Source organism: Canis lupus, chromosome 20 (genome assembly GCF_048164855.1).
Source record: "Canis lupus baileyi chromosome 20, mCanLup2.hap1, whole genome shotgun sequence".
In the NCBI taxonomy this organism is placed as follows: domain Eukaryota; kingdom Metazoa; phylum Chordata; class Mammalia; order Carnivora; family Canidae; genus Canis; species Canis lupus.
In genome coordinates this window covers 4,126,911-4,149,549 of record NC_132857.1, presented here as the reverse complement: position 1 = coordinate 4,149,549, position 22,639 = coordinate 4,126,911, and the positions used below count along the sequence as shown (strand labels likewise).

Below are 22,639 nucleotides of genomic sequence, written 5' to 3'. Positions count from 1 at the left end.
TTTTTAAATACAGGCAGAGGAAGGACGAGTGTCAGGGGAGGAGGCTGCGCACACGGTAGCTCCTCTAGTGGTTTTCCTGAACCTTCTCCCCTCTTCCTCTCAGACACCGGGGGTCACCGAAGGGCCGGTAGCTCTCTCCTCACAGGAATCTGAATGGCAGCGGCAGCCGGGCCGGGAGGACAGCGACCAGGGCTCAGCCTGGAAGGGGCAGAGGCCGGGAGGATGTCTTCTCCCGTGGGACGTGGCTCCCCATCTGCCCCCGCCTCGGCCACTCCTGCCCCGGCAGTCCCTGGGGCGCAGACCCCGCACTGGGGCCCCCTTTGCCCAGGGCCCCGGCTGCCTGGCTCCCGTCGGGGCCTCGGCATGGGGAGGGAGCCCTCGTGGGCCGCGCCTCCGCCCGCTGCTCTCCAGCCCTGCGTCCCCACGCGGTCCTCTCCCTGTCGCCCGGCCCGCGCCCGGGGAGCAGCCGGCCCGCTCGTGCTGGTGCTGCCCCCCGGCCCCCCGGCCCCCGGCGGCTCTGGCAACTTCCATCGCGGGCCCAGCGGGCTCGGCTCACCAGCTCCGCGGCCTGGGCCAGCGGCCCGAGGCTTCGGCACTTTAAAAGGAGCACCTTGCACTCCTTAACCGGCTGTCGCAGGGCCCCGCTCCACCTGACCTTTGTCTCAGTTTCTTCAGATTTTTCATCTTGACCTTTGTTTCAGTTTCTTCAGATTGTTCCTGTTTTGGAAGGAGCTTCCATAAGAGCAGCTGGGGTTGTCTCCTTTGCAGAGAAGGGAAAATGTGTGCCACGGAAGGCAGTGACCTGGGACACACGGAAGGTCGAAGCGTCGCCCGTGCTAGCTCGTGCTGGGTACGCGACTGGAGTACATTTTTTTTTTTTAAGATTTTATTTATTTATTCATGGGAGACACACACAGAGGGAGAGAGAGAGAGACCCAGACAGAGGGAGAAGCAGGCTCCATGCAGGAAGCCCGATGCGGGGCTCGATCCCAGCCCCCCGGGGTCACGGCCTGGGCCTAAGGGAGATGCTCAACCGCTGAGCTCCCCGGGGCCGCCCGGAGTCATGGTTTGGGGCAGCAGATGGGCTCCCACCCACCGTGTCCTGAACTTATGACGCTCGGGGGAGGCCGGCTGTGTGGCACGCCAGCTCCTGGTGGCTGCAGGGTGGCCTGGGCGGCCCGTGGGACCGGCTGGCATTGGCAGGGCTGAAAGGGAAACTCAGCCAGTTTAAGGCCGTGAACCCAAGAGGACATGACACGTTAAGCACGAATAAAATGCCGCCGACTGTTCCGTGCTGGGTGACGCTGGCGTCCTGGAGGGCGTGCTGTCTTCTCCAGGCCGTCCTCCTCCCCCGGCCCCCCGGCTCCCGTGGAGCCTGAAACTGAGTCTAGTCACTTGGCACCTGTCAAGCTCTTCATGTTGATACTCTCGGGTCACTCACACTTGGATTTAAGGCTCCACTCTCCTTTTCGGCCCTAAATGTCTTGAGTGTTGATGGGAAACACATCCTTTTAGTTTTGACCAGAGAAGTGAGACTTTAACCAGAATTTATTATTATTTTTTTATTTTTTAAAGATTTTATTTATTTATTTATGAGAGTCACAGAGAGAGAGAGAGAGAGGCAGAGACACAGGCAAAGGGAGAAGCAGGCTCCATGCAGGGAGCCCGCTGTGGGACTCGATCCCGGGCTCCAGGATCACACCCTGGGCTGAAGGCGGCCCTAAACCGCTGAACCACCGGGGCTGCCCTAACCAGAATTTATTAAATGTGGGTCTTGAGGCCCGGCACAGGGAACGGTCTTTAGCCTGACACTACTCTCCAGTGGGAAGCGACCCAGCAGACACCACTAGCCCACGCCGGATACAAACGCGCAGGTGTCACTGGAGGCCGTGTGTCCAGTGCGCTCTGCGGCAAGGACAGCGGCTCTCACGGACGCCGATTAAAACCCCCTCTGGCTCCGGAGAGCCGGCAGCCTTCCCAGGAGGTGGAGCCACTCATTATGCTTCCCACCCTGCTTCCGCTCCCTGTCTTTCATTTCAGCCTCCTGTTGTTGCATAATGAGCGGCACGTGAGACGCAGAGAAACAAAACCAGAAACCATATCTGCAGATCAAACAGATCCGACCTCATGGAAATTACACACCGTGTAGAACGCAAGCCACCAAAGTGGGATGACAAATCCAGAAGACATCTAAAGGGCTAGTGAACATTTCAGGAAATATTCAAGAGCCCCATTCTGAGAATAATTAAACTTGAAATATCTTTCACTGATCAGATTAATACAAGCTACAAGGTTGTTATCTTCAAATGTTGGTGAAGGCACGTGAGAAGAGAGCCCTGGCTGTCAATGGGAGTGTGAGCAAGTAGATTGCTATTATTATTTTTTAAAGACTCCATTTATTCATTCATGAGAGACACAGAGATAGAGAGGCAGAGACACAGGCAGAGGGAGAAGCAGGCTCCATGCAGGGAGCCCAACGCGGGACCCGATCCCGGGACTCCAGGATCAGGCCTTGGGCTGAAGGCAGGCGTTAAACCACTGAGCCACCCAGGGATCCCACAAGTAGATTATTTTGAAAGGTGTTTTGGCGATATTTGTTACAATTTTCAATGGGCAGCTTACTCCTTCGATTTTGTCCCAAAGAAATATTTTTATATATGACCCAGATGTCTTTACAATGATATTCGCTCCCACAGGGTTTATAACAAGAAGACTCTACCATAGTGAAAGTCCGTCAACTAGGAGGGGAAAGGTAGGCGTGTGGTATGGGACGTTCCTTTTCTATGAAATATTGTGCTGCCATGAAAATAAAGGAGGTAGATCTACACATTCCAACATGAAAAGCTGTTTCTGATACTTAGTGAAAAAAAAGGAATCACAGAATAACTTTTAATTTGATCTCATTTTCCTTTTTTAAAAAAATGCACATGCATAGATATGTATATAAATTCATAGAACAAATAAGCTTTAAGCTATCAATAGTGCTTACCTCCTTGTAGGAAGTAGAAGTTGAGGTGCTAATAAAGGAAAACTTTCTTTCCACATGACTTTCTGTTGTTCAAGTTGGGTATTCGTGTTCAATTGTTGCATCTGCGTGTGACTTGTGTGTAAGAAGCAAACAAAATAATTGAGTATTACGTGATGTTCGTGCAGATGTACTAATGTTCATCGGAGGCTTCTTATAGGGTAGGGAGAGTTTATTTATTTATATTTTTTTAAATATTTTATTTACTTATTCATGAGAGACACAGAGAGAGAGAGAGAGGCAGAGATACAGGCGGAAGGAGAAGCAGGCTCCATGCAGGGAGCCCAATGTGGGACTCGATCCCGGGTCTCCAGGATCTCGCCCTGGGCCGAAGGCAGGTGCTAAACCGCTGAGCCACCCAGGCCGCCGGAGAGTTTAAATTTAACAAAGTAGAAGGCTGTGCAGTGACAAGTCTTTCCACCAAGTGTCATTTTTCAAGAAATCTCAGCACATGGAAAACATTTTGCTAGAGAAACGTGTGGATCTGTAATCTTCCGGAGAGTTTGCGGGAATCTTTTCCTGGCCTTGTCACTGCGCAAGCCAGCACTGTCTACACGGGGCTCTAGACTGAGCAGTGGTGGACGAGAGTTGGTGGCAAAAGAGTCTGCAGCCTGAGGACCTCCAGCCATCATTCTCTTCACAGCAACCCCCGAACCTGGCCAAGCCACCAGGGAGATGATTTGCTCCACAAAAACCCTCCCTTTTGTTCTACCCTGTTCAGAAAGAAGAGGAATTCCAACGGAGATTCTGAAAGCTCCCTGTCAACCCGTGTGTGTCATTAAAGCTACTTCACAGAATACATCGTTTTCAGAGGAGTTTACAATTTTATACTTTGCTTAAGTCTTCCAGGAAGTCGCCATACGTGGGCAGCTCCACCGCAGGAGGCATTTACAAATGCCCTAGTCGCATGGTGCATCTTCTTCTTTATGGGACCGGCTACGAGGAAGTCACCCAGTGCCCCACCCCGAAACATTTTGTGCTCTTAATTTTTTACATGAACTCTTTCACATCTCTCCTCGGCTTCAATGAGCACTTCTTTGACTTGTCTCGGGAAGGACCCAGTGAATTCTCTATTTTTTTCCTTGCTCAGAGGCACAGTTCTTTACTTCTCATGATGAGACGAGGTACTGTGATGTATCACACTGGGAATACCTGGTGTCTCCATTTATACAACAGTAATGTCCACATATCTGACCCTCCGACCTTTTGGCTGCTGCTGAAAGTCATGTTGACCACATTCTGTTTTATACCAAGATCCCTTTCACTTCCAAAACTTCAAGAGTCAACACCGTCCTTTACAAAATCTCCCCCAGACCCAAAAATTGGCCACAGGAGTTGAGGGAGAGGTTAAAATATAAAATAGCACACGTGGCTCACAGATTTTGACACCGTGACAGAGAATGCTGTAAATGATGTGCCCAAATCAGCCAGTGGGGAAGATGGATAAGCTGTAATGCTTCTTACACCCCAGGTTCTGCTCCTCTCAGAGGACACGCCAGTGTTGAGAAATTAGTCTGTACATATACAGGTGGTGGCTGCTCATAACCGTTCCTGCCTGTTTATTTTTCTGTAGGAAGTTGGGACAGGAGCAGAACATGATTACATGGAAGTTTTACAAAGATCATGTAACAGCGACTTAAAAGAGTAACTGGAGGGTGTGGAGGGAGACTAGAGGCAGGAAAATAGGGCAGCCACAATCCCGGGGTCTTTGTTCTTTGAGACACTTGCCACAAGCATGAATATACACGTATGAATGTGTGGCACCATGAACTCAGAGACTTGATCTTTTTTTTTCTTGCTTGCCAGCGATTGCAGGAGTTGCTATGTCATGCCTGGCCTGACCAATAGCCAAAGGGCTCTTTTGAATGACTGCCTTCCAGTTATTCAAAGAAACAGACCCAATTAAGGGAATTTGCACTGGAAAGAGGCTATCCATCCAAATGTGGTCTTTCATCACAGCATCAACCTCTGAGTCCCCCTTTTGGGTACCAAGTTGGGGCGTAAAAGTTGATGGGCAGGTACTGTGGAAAGGGGTCAAGAAAAGCAACCTGCTGAGGACCTGCTTGATCCACCACAGACTGAGCATGCTCTGTTCTTATAAGTATAAAGCAATAGAGCTACTCTTGTCATAGGGTAGGTCGTTGGGATAGCTACTTTTGTTTAAGGATAACCTTTTTTTAAAAAAAAAAGTATAGAGTGATGAGGATAGATCAAATATTAATATGAGCTTCATAAAAACACCTTGGACCAGGGCGCCTGGGTTGCTCAGTGGGTTACACCTATGCCTGTGGCTCAGGTCACCGTCCCAGGGTCCTGAGATGGAGCCCCGTGTTGGGATCCCTGCTCAGCTGGGGAGCCTGCTTCTCCCTCTCCCTCTGCCCCTCCCCCTGCTCATGCCCACTCTCAAATAAATAAAACCTTTAAAAACGACGACCCTCTTGGGCCTATAGACAAGTACAAAGCTAGACTGATTGCATAACTGGCAAGAGACAGAGGAACCCAGATTAAAAGGTATTTAGAAAAAACAATGGAGGGCAGCCCAAGTGGCTCAGTGGTTTAGCACCACCTTCGGCCCAGGGTGTGATCCTGGAGACCCGAGATCGAGTCCCATGTGGGGCTCCCTGCATGGAGCCTGCTTCTCCCTCTGCCTGTGTCCCTGCGCCACCCCCCCCCCCCCTCCACTGTCTCTCTGGGTCTCAGGAATAAATAAATAAGTTCTTTTTTCTTTTTTTAAAGGAAGCTTGGATTAGGGACCTGGGAAGGGCTTGGGGAGCGGCATCCGGGGCTCGTGGGAGAGGTGGGAGCCCAGGTGTGGTGTAAGGAGCCCCCCACCCCCCACCCCACCCCGCAGCCGACAGGTGCTCCGAACGCCTCCCTCCCGCCTTGGGGAGCGGGGCGCATGCGCGGCCGGCAGGTGGGGGAGGAGGGGCGGGGGTCCGGGAGCCCCGGGAGGCAGCGCCGAGGGGAGCCTAGGGAGGGCGCAGGGCGCGGGCTGCGGGGCCAGGAGCCGCGTGCGGGGCAGGAGAAGCCGCAAGGTCACGGCGCGGGCTTGGGGGCCTTGGCGCAGCCCCCACCGGCAGGAGCGCCGAAGCCCCCGTGTGCCCGCGCCCCCGGGGCAGGGCTGCGGCTGGGGCTGCCGACCTGGGAGCGCGGGCGGGACTCGGGGAACCAGGCGGGGCCGTGACACAGGGCGGGCCGGGGGTGGGGGAGGCGGGGTGGGGGAGCGCTGCTCCGCACACAGGCTGCGGCTCCCGCGACGGGGTCTGGGGCCTGCGCCTGCTTCCAGCACTGGGCTGGGCGGGGTGCGGGGTTGCGGGGTGTGCAGGGTGCGCGGGGTGTGCGGTGGGGGCAGGTGTGCGGGGTGCGCGGGGTGTGCGGGTGTGCGGGGGGCAGGTGTGCGGGGTGCGGAGTGTGCGGGGCGTGGGTGTGCGGGGGGTGCCGGCTGCGGGGATGCGGCGTGTGCAGGGTGCGCGGGGTGTGCGGTGGGGGCAGGTGTGCGGGGGGCAGGTGTGCGGGGTGGGCCGCAGCCGAAGCCGCAGCCGGGGCCGTATAGCAGCGCGGGGCCAGGGCAGACCGAGTGTCGTGAGTCCCCGGGGAGTTCCTGCCCCGCCCCGCCCCCCCCCCCCCCGCCGGGCCTGCTGCGCCCCTCCCAGGTGGTCACTAGCAGGCTCCGAGTCATCAGCAGTTTGTAGATATTTATTAGAGAGAGAGAGAGAGAGAGAGAGCGCGCGCGCAAGCAGGGGGAGGGGGACGCTGGCCGCCCGCCCCCCCCGCGGAGCCCGAGCCCCGCCGCCCCCGGGCCCCCCGCGGAGCCTGACGTCCGTGCCCGGGCCTGGGCCTCCCGGGGGGCTCCCACCGCCCTGCCAGGGCTCCGGGGCGGGGCTTCGGAGCGGGGCGTCCTGCGCAGGAGGGGAGGGGGCGGCGGGCGCGGGCGCGGGGCGGGGGCTGAGCATCCCAGGCCTGGCCCCTGGAGCCCCCAGCCCGCCAGGCACCGCCCCAGGCAGAGAACTGGCCGCGCCCTCGCCCTCGGGGTCCCGCCGCGCCCATCTGTCAACTCCTTTGTGTGGCTCCCTAAGCTGTCCCTTAAAGGACTAGACTGTCAGGAACGTGTTCGACAAAAAGGCGCAGGGCCCTAAACATTACAGGTCACCTGAAGGCACAAACCCTGTGAAATGCTCTGTGCCCCCCACGGCGGCTGCTCTTCGCAGGTTGGCAGTGGACAGTGCAGCAGAAGAGCCTCGGGGGGGGGGGGCGGGAGAGCACGCTGGACCCACGGACCCCCAACGAGCCCCCCCCACGAGCCCCCCCTCCCCAGGCCCCCCAGCAAGGCAGTTTCAACACTCCCGGTGCGCTCCACTCTGTTAGATTCAAGAGCTCAAGTGCTCTAAGGTTAGACCCCCTGGAGGTCTAACGTTGGAGGCAGAGGCCTGCCCAGGACTGGGTGGCTGCTACTGGGTCTCTGCGGTCAGAAAAGTGAAGAGAAGCCCAGCTGCCTGTCCTAGGGCTGCGACAGGACACCCTGTCGGCCAGCTGCCCCCGCCAGGGTTCCCGAGTTCCCAGCCTGCATCCCCCGGGGGAGCTGAGACGGCTGGCACATGAGCCTTCTCCCGACCTGGCCTCCTTTGGGGCATTTCCACGTGGTCTCCCTCTTATCCAGAACCAGACTTGGAGTCATGCTGGATGGATGGCCTTGGCTCAGCCACCTCCCTGGCACCCAGGCTCCGTGTGGTTTCTTCCTTCCCCAGCACCAGCTCTGTCTGCGTTCTCACATGTAAGCTCTACGGAGGCCAAGCCCCGTGCTCTGCAGCTAGGAGCCCACCGGCTGCCAGCTCAAGGCCGTCCTGATGCTCCACAAGAGCCACCATCCATGCCGTGTAGTGACGATTAGCCTGGGAACCGAATGCTCACAGAGCTCGACCCAAAGGGACCATTCAGAGAGAGTGAGCCACAGTCAACGGAAATAAAGAGAAGAATCCACGGAGATACTAAAAAGACGTAACACAAACCACTAAAAGCAAGACAGGAACTTTAATCTTTTTTCAGAAAATGCTCCTGAGATGCACTCGATGGCCTTCTGGAGGCCAAGGAGGATGGGCTGGCAGGCCTGTCTCCCGGACCATTAGGCCATAAATAACCAACTCGAAGCCTCGGGGCTCCTCCCCAGGTAGCCTGTAGAAGCCAACAGGCTGAAGCTGGCCATTGTGCAGTAATATCCCTGAGTGAGGCCCTCTGATGTGTCTGAAGAGATGGGGGCATCAACAGAGACATCTGCCTTCAGGGGGACACGCTGTTCAAAGTCCCTTTCGGAGTGATCACGGAAAATTCTGACCCTTCTTGTTTATCTAGGGCAACACATTTATTTTTTATTTTTTTAAAGATTTTATTATTCGTAAGAGACAGGAGAGAGAGAAAGAGGCAGAGACACAGGCAGAGGGAGAAGCAGGCTCCATGCAGGGAGCCCGACGGGGGACTCAATCCCGGGACCCCAGGATCACGCCCTGGGCAGAAGGCAGGCGCTCAACCGCTGAGCCCCCCAGGGATCCCCAGGACAGCACGTCTAAAGGCATGCTCATTCCCCTCCCGAATCCATCCTTGAGTGTGGCAAGGCAGGGCTGGGCAGGAGTGTCAGCCTTTACAGTTATTTCTTGAGGTGCCCCGAGGTGACTTTACAGACAGAAACACACGATGGAATGATGTAGAACCATCTTAAAGTGAAATCGAATCAACGGTTACTCAACCAGATACGCACCAGATGGTGCTACAGTGTACTACTGAGCATGAAACAGAGGGATTTTCAGCCTTTTATCATTTCTGCAGGATAAGCTAAATAATTAGATGACCGATAAGCCTTTCTTCCTTATTTTAAATACACCCATTCACACACACATCACTACACATTGTATTTCCTATCTCAAAATATTTGCCTGCAAGTGTTGGCTTCCTTAGTCAAAAATGGTTGCCTAAATATAATCCCCCCCCTCCCCCGCCCTGCGACGTTGTCCAAAGAATCCCATTATCGCCTTTAGGCAGGAACTCAGATAAAAGCCGTATATCTGAATATCTGATGTACTTTATTTGTTCACATTTGTCCTACTTGAGGTTAACACTACTTCATTGGACAGTTTAAAAATCATTCTGTAAACAAAAGTAAAAAACAGCAGCAAGAGCTAAAATAAAAAACACAATGCCTCATAAAGGAATGTGTCGAAAGGAACACCGAACAAGCGACAGAAATGTGACCATGATGGTGATTGAACAAGAAGGAGAAGACCCTTCAACGTCTGTAAAAGGCAAAACTGTAAAAGTAACAAAATAATAATGATTAAAAAAAGCAAGAATCCAAAGTGCAGGTGCGCTATAGTCTTCTTTTCCACATCCCTTCAGGAAATAGATAGAGCATATCATTCTTTTAATAAAGTGACAAGTTCTGCTTTAAAACATTCAGGTACGTTATCTTGCAGATATTTTTTACAGTTTACATGATCTCTACTTTACATTGACTTAACTGGAAAGATGATCATATGCAATACATGGTATAACTTTTCTTGAATCTATGTAGAGTATAGAAATGGTAAAGTTTATTGTTTTAGTTTTTGCTTTATTGGCAATGAGTAACAAGAAGCTGAAGATCCAGGATCAGAAGCGTCAGTACATTTACTCTTTCAAAAAAAAAAAAAAAATTCCCCGAGCCTTCCGTCATCTTTGTTATCATTTTCAGATTCTTCGTAACAAGAGACTGTTCATTTTCCCTGAATTCTGGTCAACTGACTTAAATAACCAGAAGAGCTTCTTAATGCAAAATCAGCCTGGTATTGGTCTGAATTGATCAAATAGAAGTGTTGTTGTGGCATCATGTAAAAATCACTTACGCTTCCACAGTTGTTTAGAAACTCAAGTGTTTTCTCCTTGAAAGGAAACATCTGTTGAAATGATTTTTGAATAGAGGTCTTTTATGAAATATATTTCAAATCTTAAAAAATATTTCTGAATGCTCCCTAAAATGGCATACGAGTTCCCTCTCCTGACAATGCTTTTTCCTTTTGGGACATTCATGGCATTTCATTTTCCTTGCGGGTCTAGTTTCATTTAGAAAGCCCAAATACACAAAGGGCTGTCGCCTTATTGAGCGTTAAACAGCACTATTTTTAAAACCATGTATACAGCCCAACAGCAAGATTAAGGAGTTAAAATACACACATATCACGGACAGATTTTTTTTTTTTTTTGGAATTCATTGAATAAATTGTATTCTGGTAAATCCCGCCCCCCCAAGACAGCTGTACCTACGGCGAGGTGTTGAGATGTGTCTCCGACAGTTTTCATTGTATCGCATTATGAAAACACTAGGCGTCAAGCCAGGTGCTAATAAATATTTAATTTACAAGGAAGAAAGAAACCCCCACACGGAACGTTAAAAAAACCCCAACCAACCAAGCCGCCAGCCCCAGCCCTCCTGCCCCGGCCCGAAGGCGCGGGTCAGCCCGACATGGCCGAGATCTCGTAGTCGCTGGCCGAGGCGAGCGGCTTGCCCATCAGCCGGATGTTCTTGGCGCTGGTGATCCGGGCCATCATGCACACGGGCTTGTCAAAGTACCTCACCAGGGCCGGCTCCGTGAGCAGGGAGGCCAGGAACTGCTCGAAGGTGATGGCCCAGTCCCGGTCCAGGCTGGCGCTCCGGGGCAGCGCCGCCGAGCCCTGGCCGCTGCGCACCAGCACCGTGTCCTCGCCGATGTCCTCGCAGTGCAGCTTGTCCTCCTCGTGGGAGCCGGCGCTCAGCACCGAGTACGAGGACATGGAGCTGTCGTCCTTGGTGTCGTCGTCGGAGATCAGCATGGAGGAGCAGGCCCCGTTGTCCCGGGGGGACGAGTCCTCCAGCTTAATGTCCTCCATCTGCCCGCCCAGCGAGTGCTCCTCGGCCTCGACCGGCAGGCTGGCGGGCGCGGGCTCCGCGGGCTCCACGGCGAAAGGCTGGCCGGGCCCCTTCTTGGGGAAGAGCACGCCCGGGATGCCCGGGGGGCAGGTGGCCCCGCCGCCGCCGCCCCCGCCCTCCTTCGCAGGCTGGGCCACGAAGAGCTTGCCCACCTCCCCGATCTCCAGCAGGAGGCTGGTCACCGCGGCCGTGGCGTGGTACAGCTCCTGCTCGTTGGGGTCTTCGCTGAACAGGTTGTACATCGTCTTACACAGCTCGATGAACTGGCCCTGCAGGGGGACGTGGGCAGACACCAAGGATGGGACCTCAGGGGCGCGCGGAGGCCGCGGACTGCAAAGCCACCGACTATTACGGCTCCCCAAAGACTCCCGAAAAGTCCTATATGTCGGATGAACTCACGTGTTGTTAAAGCCTCTTAACTCATGTCTATTCTTGTTTTTTGGTTTTTTTGCTTTTTTTTTTTTTTTTTTTTTTTTTTGGAAACTTTTCCAACATCCATAAAAGTAGAAAGAATGAAATAATGAATCTTCATGTACCTGTCACAGAGTCTGGAATGACTGTCAGACACTTGCTCCACTCTTTTTTTTTTTTTTTTTTTTAAGATTTTACTTATTTATTCATGAGAGACAGAGAGAGAAAGAGAGAGAGAGGCAGAGACACAGGCAGAGGGAGAAGCAGGCTCTATGCAGGGAGCCCGACGTGGGACTCGATCCCGGGACCCTGGGGTCACGCCCTGGCCAAAGGCAGGCACTCAACCACTGAACTGCCCAAGCGTCCCTCCACTAACTCCTTTAGCCTTTGTTTAGGTTTTTTTTTTTTTTTAAATTTTATTTATTCAGGAGACACACAGAGAGAGAGAGGCAGAGACCCAGGCAGAGGGAGAAGCAGGCTCCCTGCAGGGAGCCTGATGCAGGACTCGATCCCAGGACCCTGGGGTCATGCCCTGAGCCGAAGGCAGGCACTCAACCACTGAGCCCCCTAGGGATCCTTTGTTCAGGTTTTTTTTTTTTTTAATTTATTTTTTATTGGTGTTCAATTTACTAACATACAGAATAACCCCCAGTGCCCGTCACCCATTCACTCCCACCCCCCGTCCTCCTCCCCTTCCACCACCCCTAGTTCGTTTCCCAGAGTTAGCAGTCTTTACGTTCTGTCTCCCTTTCTGATATTTCCCACACATTTCTTCCCCCTTCCCTTATATTCCCTTTCACTATTATTTAAGTAAATCCCAGACCTCGTCTCATTTCATGTCTACACACTTCGGTATTCAGCCCAAGGTGAGCTCAAATCCCCTGTCCCGTGTCACATCTGCTGGTGTCCCTGGACAGAATTAAGGCCTTCCGCTCCCCACCCACGTGATGTGTCGTCTCTCCTGTTGGGAGACTCAGCATTGTCATCCTGTGTTGTAATTATTTATATTGTTTTATCTGCCTCATTACATTTCAGCTTTATTTTAAGGAGAATGTGTTAGATATCTTTATAGCCGGACACAGTGATTTGAAAACAGCACGAGCTTGTCTTCTGAGTATCTGAGGATATTTTTAATGACTGAAATGAGAATGCATCATCTCTCAAAACTGATTATTTTGTGCTTCACATTTTCTCTGAGGGGGTCAGACTTCTCACGACTGAGCACATTTTTGATGCACAAGAACGTGCAAACAGGTCCCAGTTAGATACCTCAAGTTCCACGATCTTTGAGGGGTACTTATTCTACATCTTTCTATGACTGGAAAACAGAACTTCAAGGTTTGAAATGAATAGACCGAAATGTTAAACACTCACCTGATTCAATTTCGGCAAATCCTTTGCATTCTTTGATTTGGATTTATTTTCTGGAGTCCAGAGTCTCAGATAATTACGATTTTCTTGAGAATTTGCCCTCTTCCCTAAAATCCAAGTGTCAAGAAATTAAGCATTTGGATGTCAAGAAACCAGTGTTCCACCTGCAGTAAGGCAAACATGCAGAGGAGGACGTCTTTACCTCTGTCTGGCTGCAGACTCACTGTAACGAAGCCGTCGTCCGCACCGTGTTTCCGTCTGCTATCCAACCCAACCACTGCCAAGAAATATTCAGACGAAAAAAAATGCAATGTTATATAATACACTCACAGATTTAGCATTTGTAGTAGAAAACAGAAAAGCCTCTAGGTCGGGCTGCCTGAGTCAGTAAAACAAACAAAATAAAGCAAATAACAAAACCCAGTACACACCGTGAAGTTTGAATTGGAGATAAATAAAAAAATCACGTTTTAGGATAAGAGAGTCCTAAATATCACATGGAATGTACTTGGGCTAAACAAATGATTTTTTATTTATCTCAAATTCAGATTTTACTAGGCCTTCCATATTTCATCGGACAACCCTATTTCTCGGTCATGGTTTCTCCCCAGAATTACTTTTCACAACTGGGGTTGAGTCCAGAATTAGGCATGAAAGGAACGATGTCACGTGGTCTTCCATGCTTAAAACATGGTAGTGTTGGCCCGATGATGTGGCCCTCCCTACCCTCTCTGTGACATTATCATCTTAGCTCTGCATACCTGAGACTGGTTTGCTCTCAAGCCCTGCGAAAGATCAAGAACTTAAAAAAAAAAAAAAAAAAAAAAAAAGTGAAATCTATGTTGATAAAAGGAAACAAAAAAAAAATCCTACAAAATTCCTTCACATTCATAATTTGGCATTTCAGAAATAGGACTGTCAAGGAAACCACTTTTTTTTTTTTTTTTAAGGAAACCACTTCTGTTTTCCTTTTTCTTAAAACAGGACATCGCAGGGCATAGGAGGACTTCAAGAGGGAGAGGTCTACAGCCCCCGCTCCCCGTTCCCATTCAGTTTGTCCGCTGCCAAAATGCATTCCAGAACTTCTTCCCTCACCCAAAAGGTGGCTGGTTTGCCAGATAAGTGACCCTCACTGAATTTAGCATCAGGTGAATCTCAGCAGCGTTTAAGACACAGCGTGACTGGTGACTCTATGTTACCGAGAAGCTCTTCTCCTCCTAATATCGAAAACGATTTAGGAGACCGACATTAAAAAAACATTTAATACATGGTAAGTTTGTGCAATAGATATTATACAGCTATTTAAAAACCGTGTTTTCAGAGAATGTTTAATGGCAGGGTGACGTGCTCACTGGATTTTAAGTGAGAAAAGTAGGATACAAAATTGTTTATGCAGTTTGATCCCAGTCTTATGATATATACCTGCATATTATTATAAGTACATGTTATACAAATTAAAAGGACAGAAAATATTTCAAGATACCGTTATTTTTGTATTACAAAATTTAAAGATACCTCTGGCTTATTTTACATATTACCTCCATATTTTTAAGATTACAACACAGAGCAATTGTGATTTTGGAGTTAGAAAAAACATTTTTAAAAGAGCAACTTTTAGTGATTATTACATGCCATTGGTACGTGAACGCTGCTAAAGCATTCTGAAACAGGTGGATCCTTTTCTGAAATGTTTTGGGGTAAAGGGCCAGGGAGTAGGTATCTTAGGTTTTGCAGGCCGTGCTGCCTCTCTGTGCTTGACTCTAGCACTGTAGCCTGGAAGCAGCCAGAGGCTCTGCATAAATGAACAGCTTGGCTGTGTTGCAATAAAACTTATTTATAGGCCCTCGAGTTAAAATTTCATCCAATTTTCCCATGTCTTGAGATATTATTCTACTTCTGATTTCTAAAAAAATGTTTAAGAAGGTAAAAAGCCCTCTGTGCTCACGGGCTGTACAGACAGACCATGGGCCACCTTAGGTCCATGGGCCGAAGTCTGCTGACACGTGCTGCAGAGCAAGACAGACACAGGAGGACTCTGGCCTCAATGTCCTGATTCTGGATAACAGCGTGATGACAGGACGACGTGCTTAAGGAGTCTGACTATGGCCGGGAGGCGAGAGCCAAACACGTAGCTCCACAGGCCATGATTTCTCTGAGCCCGGGGGGACACGGTGTCCACGGTTCCACCAGTGGGAAGTACCTGCCCCCATCGTCGGCTGCCAGGCTTCACCAGTGTGAACAGAAAGTCACACATTAGGGAACCAGATCGGTACACGTGTCCGCCTCACTAGCCCTGGGGGCAACTCCTTCCAGTGGCAGAAGCCCCCTGGGGAGGAGACCCACTCACCGTGCGTGCATTCCGGGGTGATGTCTTCAAAAAAGTACTGAGTTGCTTCAAACGCAGAATCTGGCTCATCTTGATCAGAGGATGGCTCTAGAGAGGGACGGAGAGGGACGTCTTACATCGGCAGAGCAGGACTCAGCGGAGGTGACATGGGGGGCGGGGAGACGCTGAAGGTAAGAAGGTGGAGCGGAGGGGCATCCGGGGGCTCAGGGCCTGACACCCGGGTCCCGGGATCGAGTCCCACATGGGGCTCCCCACAGGGAGCCTGCTTCTCCTTCTGCCTGTGTCCCTGCCTCTCTCTCTCTCTCTCTCTCGTCTCTCTCATGAATAAATAAATAAAATCTTAAAAGAGAAAAAAAAGAAGGCGGCATGGGGCACATCACCAGGGGCCCTGAACGCCTGCTGCCTCCAAAGCCTTTGGGAGGTGGGGGGCTCACTCAATCTTCCCTTTTAACAACCTCACGCCAAAGTGTTCCTTTACATGAGATTTTTTTTATGAGATTTTCCTAAATTTTACTGTGAAATGCTGCTTTCACAAACCAAATTCTAGGAAACCATATGCAATTAAAGCTAATCCTCGAGTGTACAATCTACCCTGAGTCTGTCCTTAATGCCAATCCCCCATTTTTAAAAAAGTTTTTGCTAGATATATCCCGGCTTATAGGGCAACCTTTGTAAACCTGAGCTCCACCTTTCCCACTTGTTTCTGTCAGTGTGAAAACGGCTCCTTCTAGGGGAGGCTGGGTGGCTGGGATCGAGCCCCACGTCCTGGGATGGAGCCCCACGTGGGACAACCTGCTCAGCGGGGAGCCTGCTTCTGCTTCTTCCTCTCCCTCTGCATTTCCCCTCCCCATTGTGCTCTCTCTCTATAAAATTAAATCTTTTTAAAAAAGATTTTATTTATCCATTCATGAGAGGCACAGAGAGAGGCAGAGACCCAGGCAGAGGGAGAAGCAGGCTCCCTGCAGGGAGCCCGATGTGGGACTCGATCCCGGGACCCCAGGGGTCACGCCCTGAGCCCAAGGGAGATGCTCAACCACTGAGCCCCCACAGGCATCCCTAAATGGATGAAATATTAACCAAAAAACATCTCCTAAACTCAGAATCTCAGGGTCCTCTCTTCTCTTTCATGCTCTCGTATCCTATGAGTTACCAAATCCTATTTGTTCTCCTTCTCGCAGAAGGTCTGCTCTTTTCTATTACAACTCCTACCTTGGACAAGTGAACGACCACGGGATCAAGCACATACTGAGCCAGGAAGCTACGTAGGTAATTACTATTCAGTTCTTCTCTAGTGACCAGTGAATGATTTTGTAAATCAAAAAAAAAAAAAAAAAAAAAAGGAGAGCTCACTTACCGGGCAGGACGTGCATTTTGTACAGGAGTTTGAGTTTCTCCGTGAGGTCCCCATGGCACGCAGCACCTAGAATCACATAAGCACCAATGTGGAATGTACTGTGTGTGGTACTAACCCTCCAGGCTAAACACTCCCCTGGAAGGTCTTCTTCTTGCAAATTGAAATCAAGACATCGGGGACACAAGGTCACCCAGGCCAGGACGTATCTGGGCTAAGAGCTCTGGAACCAAATCCCCTTTTCCTTACTATCTGCCCTTCAGAGACTTAACCTCTCTCTACCTCAGTTTCCTCTATATAAGGCCAGATAATAAATAGAAGATTCTACTGGTGGTCTTGACATCAGGATCAGAGGACTGTGAGAACTAAATGTGCTAACAGTGCCCGGCACATAATAAATGCATTAATAAGAAAAACCATATGACTGAGTCTCAACACTCTAACAGAATTCAGAAATAATCCTAAAATAGGTTTGTGATCGCTTCCAATTACTCATCGTAGAGATCCCTTTTGGTTGTTTTTTGGGGTCTCTTAAATGTCTCTCCAGTTTAATTCATCCTACTATACCTGACACTGTATCACCGTCACTTCAATCCAAAGAACTCTGTTATTTTTCCCTTTGAAGTCCATGTGTATTTTAGGAATCAGAAAATCCTCTGTAAATATCTAGCCTCGGAGCACCTAGTTGACGATTAATGAGCTTTGGAAAAAGAGGAATCATAGAATCTGGGTTGGCAGGAACATCAGGGGGTGTCTTGTCCAACGTCCCGCTAAATGTAGGCATTTCCCCTCATCCATGAAAATCAGGAGTCTAGCACCTGCTTGAACACTCTCAGGGACAGGGAGCTTATCACCACCAGAGGCATTCATTCCACCCATGTGTTCTTTAAACACTGAGAGTTCTTCTGCAATTTTTTAGTCTTAGGATCCTTAACCTGCAATCTCAACTTCAGTACGTCCCGGAAGCCCCAAAAATGTAAAATGTTGTCTCTGTGTGCGTATGTCATTTTGTGGGGAAGAACATGTTCATAGTCCTTAATAAACCCCAGAGTCCACGACTCAAAAAGAGATCTAGAAACGCTCTTCTTCCCCTTATTCTACTCTTAAAAGCCAAACAGAATAGGTCTGTTGCCTCAATGCAACAACTCCTCAGATTTTGGGGACAACGCACCTGTCCCCTCCCCCCACCCAAGATTATCTTTTCAAGGCAAGTTTATACACGCCTCTGCTTTTACTCACATCTACCTTAGGTGTCAACCGTCACTATCTCTCTGGAGAGTTCCAGGAGCCTCTTGTCTACTTCAGATAACAGTGGAGTTATTCTAGATCCTTCTACCAGGACAGCCTTGAGTCTGCGTTCGATTGTTTACACTCTCGCTCTGGGATTTCATTCTGACCACATGGTTAACTAAACCCCCAGATGCTTGCACACCAACTAATATTCATCACAAAAATAATGACATTTATTAAGGACTTGCTCTGTGTGAAGTCCTATGCCAACTACTTAACATGTGTAGTTCGCTTTTCTCTCACAATAATTCCATGAGATGGACATAAATATTATCCTAATTTTACAGCTAAGGAACGTTGAGCTTCTTGGTGGTAAGGACCGTGTTCAAGGTCATAGGCTCCTAAGTGGGAAGCCCAGGATTTGGATTCAGATGTGTCTAACCCTAGATCCCATGCCTGAACCCACTATACCATATGCCAAAACCCTAGGTTTTTTTTTTTTTTTAAGATTTTTTTATTTTTAAGTAATCTCTACACTCAACCTGGGGCTCAAACTTACAACCTTGAGATCAAGAGTTGCATGCTCCAGCAGACTGAGCCAGCCAGGTGTCCCTGCTTCTTTTTATAATCATTTCTCAAAACTTAGGATTTCTGGTTTATCCTTACCAATTCGTTTTTGCCAATCCTATCTTTTTAATCTCATTTTTGTCATCCAATGTGTTGGCTCTTTTCCAGCTTCGTGTAGCCCACACATCTGGTAGTAGGCCTTCCCCTTTTTTCTATGATTTCAGTTTACTGACTGAGGCCAGCAGAGGGGGATGAAGTGTCATCCTAGTAACAATCGGAACTAACCCTTTATTAAGTCAGGCACCGGTCCAGGAACTCTACGTGAAATATTTCATTTGATCCTGACGGTAACTCATTTGCAGAAGAAGAAATGATCCGAGGTAAAATATTAAGCCCAAAGTACTAGAGACCTCTTCACTGAAACTGACTCCCTAACCGGCCCGTTTTGGGGGGCCAGGGTTCAGTCAGTCACCCAATCACCAACCATACCCCCACCTTTTCCATGTATAACGAGTTCTGTCCAACAACCACCTGAATCGTGACACCAATGACATCTTTAGAGACTGCCTTTCGGCAACATGACTGGGAAAGGAGACACAGCTCCCCCGGGGCCTCTGGTAGTAATCCCTCATTTCTCATTCCGTACAGACCATCTGTTCATGAATTTCTAGACGGGACTTTGTGGGGATTGCCGTGAAAACTACCGATCCATCTTTTCCAGGATTCATTTTTTAGTTTTTTAAAGCCTGGACAGTTTCTCTTTTTCGTCTGTCTGTCTGTCTGTCTGTCTCCGTAACTGTCATTGACCCACATGACTGATGACAGCTCTGAGCTTTCTCCCAGGATCCAGGGCGAGGCTGACTTTGCTCAACAACCTGACTGCTTTCAGAGAAGCCTAAATACTCCTTCCCAGTGTTTTTCATGATCCCGGACTGCAAACTTTCCTCTCTTTTCTTGAAGATTTTGAAGAGCATTTTCCGTACTGGAATCACTGAACTTCAGTAAATTAAATGTTTATATTTATTTCTATGACTTCCTACATGCAGAACCGGTCTCTTTTTCCTCCTCCTTATTCTCGCCCAAAGGTAATTTTTTATTTTTTTAATTATTTAAAAAAAAATTTTCCCCCAAAGATAATTTTTTAAAATCTCCTTTTGACAGCCACCCATCTGACCATAAGTTACCTGGGGGGCAGAAAAGATTAAGAGAGGATCAAAGGATTTTTAGCCTTGTTTGGATCGTTTCACTTTTTTTTTTAAAAGGTGGAAGGTAAAAAAAATATATAAATAAATAAAAATAAATAAAATAAAAGGTGGAAGGTACTTTATGTGTTACTTGTGTAAATAAAAATGGATAGCTCCTCCTTCCCTAAAAAAATACCCTGCCTGCCATCCCCAGCACAGAGTAGTGAGAACAGGGTGAGCGACGAACCCAGACAGCCCTTGTTCGAATCCTGGGCCCAGCACGCACTAACTGTGCCGCTCAGTCCAATGACAGACTAAGTACTGACTCCCTCAAAACTAATGTCCCAGCCAGTTATTTAACGTTTCTGAGCTTTCATCTCTTTAACTGCAAATGGAGATACTAAGAGTCAGCAGGTGGGTAATAAAGCCTGATAGTAACAGCACATACTGCCCCTGGAGTGCCTGGGTTCAAACAGCAACTTTGCAGTTGTGAGCTTTAGGCAAACTCGATGTACACACAGCATTAGGGCAGCACCTGGAGCGGAGTAAATGCTGTAGGAATGTTAGCTATGGGGCAGCCGGGGTGGCTCCGCGGTTTAGCGCCGCCTTCAGCCCAGGGCGTGACCCTGAAGACCTGGGATGGAGCCCCAGGTCGGGATCCCAGCATGGAGCCTGCTTCTCCCAATGCCTGTGTCTCTGCCTCTCTGTGTCTCTCATGAATAAATAAAATCTTTAAAAAAGAAAAAAAAAAACAGAAAAAATTTTAAAAAATAATAAAAAAGAAATGTTAGCTATCATTACATCCCCCTCTAATGGCTTTGTGTGGATTTAGTGATAAAGTATAAATTCTGAAGCTTCCAAACAGCGTCTGCACTTAGAAAAGGGCTAGTTCTCACACATCCTTCTCCCTCCATAAACATATATGTGAGTGCTTTATACAAATACTTTTTTTCCTTCCTAAGAGCACCGCATCTATACCCCTTTTCCTTTTTAAAAAACCATCAGCTTCCTCTGGCTTTTAAGCCTTCTAGTAATTCTTCTTAAAGACTTAGAGCAAAAAAAAAAAAAAAAAAAAAAGACTTAGAGCACTTTTTGGAATCGTTGTTGGCTCTGTGCCTGACCCCTTCATCATTCCTGGGGCATGCTGTTTTTTCTGGGGGGGGTGGGGGCATGCTGTTTTAAAGTACGCGGCCCAAGGTCACAGACTGGCACAACTGGAACGAACAGTTTTGTGTTGCTTCTCTCATTCTGGCAGCCTGACTAATATCTGCTACGACCATCACCTCCCATCCGGCAGGCCAAGCTCTACTCCCCTTGGCTCTTCTGCTCAATTATAAATGGCACAAGAGTTCAAAAGAACACAGGGCAGTCCTGCCACAGAGATAGCGGTCAGAGAGGCTGGCAGGCAGAGACCAGGAGCTGCTTTTGGGTGGGGGTGGCTTGCTCATGATGGACGGTCCTGCCTCCAAGCCAAATGGAGAGATGAAAACCTCCATTTATTTATTTATTTATTTATTTATTTATTTATTATTATTATTTTTTTAAAACCTCCATTTAGACTGCAGAGCTGTTGTGGGTTCTTCAGCCCATTATGAAATGTTTTTAAAGAATTTTATGAAATATAATATAAATATAATTTTTGTCAAAGAAAAACAACCCACCCACATATTTTGCCCTTGTAAAGTTATCCTAGTCTGTGGTTTCCAGTGTTTAAGCTGGCATTTCATTGTCCTGGAAATTCTCTGAGAAGGCCTTTTAACTAGTGCTGAGAACTAACGAATGTAGAAGGCAAGGCTTTAATCCTTTAGTATACTCATGAACTAAAAGAAAAAACATCACCAGCAGTTTGCAAACATTACAATGTGCTCCTCTGCCCTCCAAACCCAATCTTTGGAGGCAGCTGGGGCCCTGAGGGCAGCTCTAAGGACCCTGAGGAGAGGGGCAGGTATTCCGGCCCCAGGGTCCCCTTCCAAACTCATGCAACGACATCAGGTGCTTACTTAGCCCGGAGACAAACTCTCGGAAGTTTATCAGAGAATCTCCGTTCTCATCTAGTAACTGGAATAGGCGGGAGGCCAGCACTTCAGAGTGAGTCCCACAGGCCCAGGGAAAGAGGAGAGCAAACATGCCCTTGAACTGCTCAAAGTCAATGCGATACTGTTCCAGGTAAGGCAGGCTGGGGTCGTGCCGGTCCAGCGCGTTGCTGCTCCCGCCCCAGTAGCAGCTGGTTAGATGCTCCGCCTGAAAAATGAAAGGACAGGAAGGTCACTGCGGATGCAATCTCTTGGCAAACGCCAGGAAGAAAAGGCCCCGACCGACAGTGGGAAAAAGGCTTTCGGGCAACCTGTGTGCCTCTCCTGGGGCGGTGTTCTAGTTTCAGGGCTCCTTGTACCCCACCCCCAGACCACCCCACTAACTCCATGGCAACCACCTCTGCAGCTCACATCTGGCGTGAAAGGTCCAGTTCGATTACTGGAGGTAGGTGGAGGAAGGGACCCCCCCATCCCTGACCGCACCCATGCTTTCTCCCCTCACATACACACTCACAAAGCACTCAAAAAAATAACTCCCATGAAAATAAATAAAAGTTTTTTATCAAAAAAAAATTAAGTAGAATGCAAATCCAAAGGATGCCTGGGTGGCTCTGTGGTTGAGCATCTGCCTTCGGTGCAGGGTGTGACCCCAGGGTCCCGGGATCAAGTCCCACATCGGGGTCCCCGCAGGGAGCCTGCTTCTACCTCTGCCTGGGTCTCTGCCTCTCTCATGAATAAATAAATAAAATCTTTATTTAAAAAAAAATAAAGAGAGAGAATGTTAACCTGAAAAGGCTCTGTAATTTAGGCGATGTGACCACCTTGTTTTCTAGGTGAGGGTGAGGAAGCCGAAGCTGAGCGGCTCCTCCAAGGTCATCCAACCAGTTACTCAGAACAGAAGCATGATGACATCAGGGGTGTTTCTGAATTCCTAGTTTAGCGTCCCATAAACCCCCTGTCTCTTGGTCACTGAAATGACATAAATATCATAGTCACACTATTCAAGCTACGAACGCGTGGTGTTCTTATTGAGCACATCTGAAAATAGCCCGAGAAAAATTATGAGTAGGAACCAGCATGGCGAGAACAGAGATCTGGAAACAACAAAAAGCTTCCTGCTTCTGTCCTTGGAAGCAAGGCAGCCTCTTAGTCATGAAGCCATATCGATTCTGGTAGATGTTTGCACTCAC

At 49.1% G+C, this 22,639-nt stretch overlaps 1 protein-coding gene across 5 annotated transcripts in view; it reads right to left on the bottom strand.

The window, feature by feature from the left end:
- Positions 1-9,077: 9,077 nt before the first annotated feature.
- TBC1D9 (TBC1 domain family member 9) overlaps positions 9,078-22,639 on the bottom strand; it is a 114,071-nt gene continuing 100,509 nt past the window's right edge. For all 5 annotated transcript variants that reach the window (XM_072788278.1, XM_072788281.1, XM_072788282.1 and 2 more), the window contains 6 exons: positions 21,417-21,657; positions 16,439-16,504; positions 15,085-15,171; positions 12,940-13,014; positions 12,741-12,844; positions 9,078-11,224 (listed from right to left, as the gene is read on the bottom strand). In XM_072788278.1, coding sequence (XP_072644379.1) covers positions 10,502-11,224; positions 12,741-12,844; positions 12,940-13,014; positions 15,085-15,171; positions 16,439-16,504; positions 21,417-21,657 — 1,296 coding nt within the window. In that variant the 3' untranslated portion in view covers positions 9,078-10,501. The remainder of the gene's footprint in view (positions 11,225-12,740; positions 12,845-12,939; positions 13,015-15,084; positions 15,172-16,438; positions 16,505-21,416; positions 21,658-22,639) is intronic.